The sequence below is a fragment of the Petaurus breviceps genome, unplaced genomic scaffold, assembly GCF_028583685.1.
Source record: "Petaurus breviceps papuanus isolate PSGF00001 unplaced genomic scaffold, PetGlider_PUasm1.0 140, whole genome shotgun sequence".
In the NCBI taxonomy this organism is placed as follows: domain Eukaryota; kingdom Metazoa; phylum Chordata; class Mammalia; order Diprotodontia; family Petauridae; genus Petaurus; species Petaurus breviceps.
Genome location: NW_027185698.1, coordinates 48137144 through 48144441, shown reverse-complemented (window position 1 = coordinate 48144441; position 7298 = coordinate 48137144). Strand labels below are relative to the sequence as shown.

General features: G+C 48.7%; 1 protein-coding gene across 1 annotated transcript in view; it reads left to right on the top strand.

Annotated features, from left to right (window-relative positions):
- The window catches only part of ADAM33 (ADAM metallopeptidase domain 33), a 34117-nt gene extending 27084 nt beyond the window's left edge, over window positions 1–7033 (top strand). Inside the window, 9 exon segments of the mRNA XM_069071740.1 lie at window positions 207–264; window positions 267–518; window positions 748–825; window positions 928–1036; window positions 1140–1287; window positions 3844–3943; window positions 4127–4387; window positions 4481–4602; window positions 5038–7033. Coding sequence (XP_068927841.1) covers window positions 207–264; window positions 267–518; window positions 748–825; window positions 928–1036; window positions 1140–1287; window positions 3844–3943; window positions 4127–4387; window positions 4481–4602; window positions 5038–5077 — 1168 coding nt within the window. The 3' untranslated portion in view covers window positions 5078–7033.
- The last annotated feature ends 265 nt before the right edge of the window (window positions 7034–7298 follow it).

Below are 7298 nucleotides of genomic sequence, written 5' to 3'. Positions count from 1 at the left end.
TTGGGTTCAGGACTCCTGTCTCTGACACTTACTGGCTACCTGACCATAGCCACATGACTTAACCTTTCTGAGTCTCAGTTTCCTCATCTGTCAAACGGGAATGATAATTTTGATGAATTTGACCTTCAGGGGTGTAGTAAGGATCCAAGGAAGTGATATTTGTAAAAACAAAACAAAATAATCACAATATTTTGTAGACTTGAAAGTGATCAAGAAATGCCATCAGTTACTAAATCTGGGTCAGCCTTTGGAACGGCTTCTGGGCTGGCTGCTCCTTTGACATCCACCCCCACCCCCTCTCCTGCAGGGATGCCAAGTGTGGGAAGCTTCAGTGTCAGAGTGGGGCAGATAAGCCCCGGGGGCCACACACAGTTTCCATGGAGACCACCATCCGTCTGGGTGGCAGAGAGGTGACCTGCCGAGGAGCCTTCATGTACCGTGTGCCCAGAACTGACTCCTCTGCCGACTTGCCAGACCCTGGTCTTGTGCTTCCTGGTACTAAGTGTGGAGATGGCATGGTGAGCCAGCCTCACCAGCCCCAGGGCCAGTGATGGGAGGGACTCCCTGGAAGTATAAGGTCACTAGTGGGGAGGGCTTCCTGGGGATCTTTGGGACTCTTAAGATGATCAACCTCCTCTCCAGTAGATGCCCTGGGACTCCTTTCCCCTTAGCCTGCCCAGCCTTGCCCAGGATACCCTGGGCCCATCTACACCATCTGCTTCCATCATTCCCACCCACCATCATTAGGTGTGTCATGATCGAAGATGCCAGAATGCCTCCTTCCCTGACCTTCAGAGGTGCCTGGACACATGTCATGGCCATGGGGTGAGTGACCCCTGGGTGTGGGTCTTGGGCACTGAGAGAACCTGGGTGGAGGGTCTTATTTTATTCCAAGTTCTTACCTTTTTTATCTTCTTATTCTCCTAGGTCTGTAACAGCAATAGGAACTGCCACTGTGACCCAGGCTGGGCCCCCCCAACCTGTGAGAAGCCAGGGTTGGGCGGCAGTGTAGATAGTGGTCCCGTGCAGTATGACAGTGAGTGTCAAGCAGGAACTGTCCCCAGTGCAGGCAGGGAACAAAGAGGGAGGAGAGAGGGGGACCCTTATCCCTGGACTGACCACCATCTTCACCTCCCCAGACCATGATGCCACTCTTTTGGCCCTGCTTCTTGTATTCATGCTGTTACTGCTTCCCAGTGCTGGGCTGGTTCTCTACTACTACCGTTTCCCAAACTCCCTGTTGCACCAGGGCCTTCAAGGGCTGAGGAAAGGACAAGAAAGCTGCCGGTGAGCCTGTCTCCATACCCCTCATTCATGGGCCTTCTTTCCCCAGAATCTCACATGGGTCCTCCTGTCACACAACAAGGGAGCTGGAATGAGCTGGAAAGGTTCTCAGAGACCATCACCTCTCATTCCCTCATTTAACAGGGGAAGAAATTGAGGCCCATTCCCTACAGGTTTGATGCCCAGGACTACAGGACATTTGAGGGGGGCAGAACAAAGAATGCAAGCCTTCTGGGTCCAAATCCAAGACTTCCTCCTCTTTTCCACACCATCAAATCATAGAATTGTAAGATTTAGAACTTGAAGAAACCTTAGCCACTTTTCATTCTGCAGAGGTCAAGTAGCTTGCCCAAAGTATGTGACAGAGTTCCTGTGTTTAAGGAGCACCCTTTGTTAGGAATGGGGTCTTGAATTTCCAAATGAAGCACTCTTCCCATTAAATTATATTACCTCTCTTCAGAGACATCTCACAAACATTTGGTAAGCAGAATTATAGAATTTCTGAGTTGGAAGTGACCTCAGTGGCCTTTTGGCCTAGCTTGTACCCACAAAGTAATTTCGTCTACAATACACTATAAATGGTTATTGTTAACAGGATTTTCTGTGTGTCCTGGACAGGACTAGTCTGCAATCTGTGAATACCCAGAGCTGGCCAAAGCAGGCCTAGAGACAGGAGTGCCAGGAATCAATCAAGTAGTCATTTTATTACTTAGTTTCAGAGTAAGGAATGCTCTTTACGCTGGAGTAAAGACACAGCATATATATATATATACACACACATGAATATATATGTATATGTGTGTATATAGATGAATGTGTGTATATATACACAGTATACATACACAAATGGAGAACGAGGGGGGAAAGTAGATTACAATCATTTCCAGGATCTGAGTGGTTTCTCATGACAAGCCCACAAGTCCATAATATAGGTGTCCTGGAGTCCTATAGGAACAGTATTGTTTTGAGACTTTGGGATCTGTTACTTAGTGGGGTGCAGGACCAGAGTTCTGTGACAGGAATAGGTTCTACAATCTTTGATTTTCTTCACTTAATGTATACAGGCACAGGAATGTAAGTGATTATGAGAGCATTGTCAAGGGTTTGATTGATCATTTCAAGCTGCATTGTCTGTCTCTGACTCCCAAGCCAGACAGTCTCAAAATTGAAATCATACACATATCGTATCGATTAATATGAGCATCATAATTCCTTTCATATTAGCCTCTGCTTGAGTACTCCCAATGAGAGGGAGCCAACTACCTCCAAAGTCAGCCCATCAGCCACTTTGGGGATAGCTTTTGTGATTGTGAAGTTTTTCTTTACATCAAACCTACTTTGATCTCTCTCCAACTCCTATCCATTGCCAGCAACAACAACAGCAGATAACATTTATATAGCACTTTAAGGTTTACACTTTGCATGTATTATCTCATTTGCTTTTACTTCTGCCCTGTAGTGCCAAATAGAACAAGTCTAAATAACCTGTCTTCCAGGTGACAATACAACATTTGCAGACAGCTGTTCTGCTAAAGTCTCTTTTCTCTAGGCTAAGCACCTCCTATGTGCTCCCACTCTAATCCCCCATAACAGAAAGGAGTAGGAAATGGGCATGTGAAGGAGATGATTTAATCCTACACTTGGCCTCAGCAGCCTCACGAACACTTACTTCCTCAGCTGCTACTCTTCCTGAGCTCCCTCCCTCAGCTCATCAACTCTAGGGATTCTCCACTCCCTTCTTCTGTGTCCAGGCCAAAGGGCTCAAAGTTTGTGTATATATGTATATGTAGCCCTACACACATAAACATACACATTTACTGAGAAACGTTTGTAAAAGTTAACAAATGAAGTCACAGGGCTATAGGATGATGGCATTTCAAGGGAGAAGGGACTTGGAAGATCAAGTCCTTTAATTTCCAGATGGACAAAGTGAAACCTAGACATGGGAAGTAGACTTGTCTAAGGTTGTCCCATTAGCAAGTTGCAAAGCCAGGAAATCTCAGGGGATTTTACAGAATTTGAGCTCATGAAACCAGTTAAAATTGTTTGAGCCTGGCAGAGTCTCTAGGTTTGAGCAGATTCTGTCTGACCCAGAGCCCCAGTCTTTCCTAAGGCTATCACACAGAATCTCAGAATTGCAAGGGTCCTCAAATGCCATCCAGTCCAAACCATACCCAATGAGAGTACCTGACAAAGCATTTTTTTAAGTTCTTGCTACATGTGAGGTAATGTTTTAGGTGTCAGGATAAAAACACAAAATTTAGCACCTGTCCTCACAGAACTTTCATTTACTTGGGGAAAAACACCGTGTATACATAAAATTAAATTCCAAATATATTCAAAGTGGACATAAAGCAATTTCTTTGGGGGAAGAGTTCTAGCAACCAGCAGAAATCCAGATTGCCTTCCTATAGGAACTGAGTCTGGAATGAATCCTTGTTTTCTGAGGCAGAGGTTTTAGGAGGGCATTCAAGGCAAAGGCATGGAAATGGGAGGTGGCAGTCTCGAATTCCCAAATCCACATATGTGACTCACCTTATGTCCTTCCCTTTTTTCCAGGTACCGCACAAGGGTCACCAGAAGTTCCAGGAGTGGGGCCCAATCGGGCTTAAGTTTGCAGAACCTGCCCCAACGTCTGCCTAATCGCCCTGCCCCAGGGGTAAGTAAGGGGAGGAGGATGAGGGGAAAACCAACTTATGGGCACAGGTGGAAGTATCTCCAGGGTGGGGACTTCAAGGGAGAAGGAAGAGCCCTTGGGGGCCGCTGTTGGGCAAGAGTGGTCGAGGGGCTTGTGGACCTTTCTGACATAAGATACATAGAAGGGTTTCCCCTCTGAACTAAGGTGTCTCTGAAGGGAGTGAGGGGGCCTCTCTCCCCGAAACCCGGACCCTCCCAACCAGTCAACGTGGTTCGGCCCCTGCGCCCCACCCCTTCCAAACCCCGAGACTCACGACCTGCACGCCCACCACCTCCCCTGAGTCACTCCCCGCGGCCTGGCTTCCCCCGAAGGGACCCAGGGGATCGAGGGGACGGAGAAGATGGAACCCGCCGCCTGTTGCCCCCCAAGAGACCCCTTCCTGTCAGCCCGGCCCGGGGCCCTAAGGTGGGTCGAGCGTGAGGGGTACAATCACTTTACAACGGAGGGGATAGGGAGGAGACTATACACAGTACTCACTTCTAATCCTCTTGCCCCTAGACCCAGCTGAAGAAGGATCCCCCTAGCCGGCCCCTGCCTGGGGACCCCGTCCTGGTCAAACAGCCGCCCCGAGGTCCCAGCCTCCTGGTCATGGTGCCGCCCAGTCCTTCTAGGTCCCCTCGGTAAGTGTCTTGCTCACCCCCTTCCAGGCCAGGGAGGTCCTACTTCTGCCTCTGTGGTAAAATGGTTTTGCCACGCCCCCTCCAGAACCGGGCTCTGCCCCCCGCCTCGAGAGTAGACAGCTGCCCTGCTGCCTCAGACCTCTGCGAGAATTCTCATTAACTCTGGCTCCTACCTCTCCTCCCCCAGCTTCTAGTCTCGCTGTTGGGGAGGTAGGGTTTGGAGGAAACTTGATGGAAAAGGTGGGAGGCGGGCTGGGCAGGGGTTAGGAGAAGAATGTGGCCCCAAAAGGGGAAGATTTGATGGAAGAAACCAGGGAAAAGAAAGTCAGGGAAAGAGGCGGGGTCAAGAAAAGGGTCTGGGGCTGATGCTGGAGGTGAATTAGGAGGAATGGTGATAGTGAAATTCACGCTGTGTTCTCCTTGTCTGTCCTCCAGGCCTAGCCCCGGGAGAGGCCCCCTAACTTTTAAGAAATGACCAGACCAAGTCCTCCCAGGAGCTGCTGTCCTGAAGGCAAGGGCAGAAGACCCTGCCTTCCCCAGGTGTGGGGGACCGTGGAGTACGGGTAATCCACACCTCCCTTCGTGCCTCAGTTTCTTTTCCTGAGATCACCCTACAGACCCACGCCTTGGCCTGAAGATGCCTTAACTAACTGCCTGGGGACGGGAAGGAGGGGAGGAGGAGAGGAGCAGGCTTAGAACATTCGGGTTCCTGCCACTCCCGCCTCGCCCACCCTTCTGCTTGTGTGATCCCGGGCGGGTCACAGTCTCTTGGTCCTGGGTCTGAGGGACAGAACCATACTTGTCACCAACCTACCTCAGAAACGGCCCCGGAGCCAGCCCAGCGGCCAGAAAGGTGAAGAGGCCTGAGACTGAAGAGCTTGGGTGTGGTGTAGGGTGGGAGGGGCTTTAAGGAGACACTGGTGTTTGCAACACAGACGTTTACATGGATTTGACTCTGTTTCCCCTTTTTGCCATCTGCCATAGTTATGGAAGGAGAAGCTAAGACTCTGGGGTTTTCCACCCAGTTTTCCTTCTGCGGTCGTCGCTAGTCTGGGCCTCAGTTTTCCTACTTGTTCACTTGGAAAATAACATTCTCCTCTCACTGATGAAAGTCGGGAAGAGAGGAATAAGAGGGGCGTTTGCACCAAGTCAGACACCAGGGGGCGGTGTGGACCCACTGTCATACCTATGTCGGATCAATTTTTAGAGCTTGGAGGGATCATTTAGAAATTTTACTGAGGAACTGAAGTCCAGGAAGTGGTGGGACTTACCCAAGGTCGCCCGGTTAATAAATAGCAGAACTGGAATTCAAACTCAAGTCCTCTAACTTTAAATCCAGGTCTCCTGCCACACCATGCCTCCACTCTTAAGACTCAGTAACCAGTTCATCTCTGGGGATTGAGAGCAGGGATGAAAGAGGGGCCATGGGAGAGACACCAGATGACCCTCAGAATGGGATTTGGGGCCTTCCAGACTCGGAGGCATCTTCGCTGAAGGAGAGAATCACCAGATGCATCACATCTGGAGGGCTCTGCTCTAGACCAGAAAACCACTCCATACCCTTCGGGAAACTGGGCTGTAGAATCATAGAATCCCTGAGTTAGAGGGGTGGATCAGAAGGCACCCACAAGAAAAAGACCCCTGTACAATATCCAAGAAGCATATATATGTATCACCTCCACTTGAATACCTTCAGTGACAGTGTGCTCACTACTTTAATTGATTTCCCATTCCATTGACCTGGTTCCATTGTCTATTTTCTACAAGGCTCACGGGCCACTTTCTTTTCAGTTATATAGAATTGTGGTGTAAGCTGGTAACAATTCCATGGAAGGCTCCCTATGACACAGTTTAGGGTAACTCCTTTCCCATATCTGTGTGAAATTCATGCAGTAATAACTTTATTAGAGGATTTCTTGGGTATCAGTGGGGGGAATTCTTTTGATCAGGACTTCTGAGCACCTGAACCCTGCTAAAGCTCTTTCTTCAACACTTCCCTGTCTGACATTGAACAATGCACTCAGTCCACTTGCTATTTGGGGACTAGCAGCCTCCCATTGCACTTCTAGGTCCACTAGCTTCTAGCCCTCAAAGTGAGGGGGCTCTTTAGGGTGGGACTAGAAGTTCTGGGGAGATACACCTTAGGGTCCCTTCACCTCAAACACTTTTGGAGAGCAGTGTGGAAAGAGCCTTAGCCTGCAGGTCAGGAGACCGGGGTTCTAGCCCCAGGTCTATCTTTTCCTGTCTGTGTGATCTTGGGAAAGCCCTTCCCTTAATTCAAGACAACTAATAGTTTGTACTATGTGTTCCATTCTAGGCACTAAGAGAATCCAAAAACTGAAGAAAAAAAGTCAGGTCCTACTTTCAAGGAGTTTACAAATCTCTGTGCCTCAGTTTCCCCACTTGTAAAATAAAGTTTTAATTCCTGTAACTTAGTCGGTGTATGAAACAAATGAAATAATGGATAGGACAGTATCCATTGTCTACTGTTAATATTAAACAGCAAGTTGTGCAGGTAGGTGTCAAGGTGGATAGAGTGCCAGGCCTGGAGGCAGGACATTAAAATCTGACTTTAGACTCTTACTAGCTGTGTGACAAGTTGCTTAACCCTGTTTGCCTCAGTTTCCTCACCCATAAAATGAGCTGGAGAAGGAAATGGCAAACCTCTCTAGTATCTTTGCCAAGAAAACACCCAA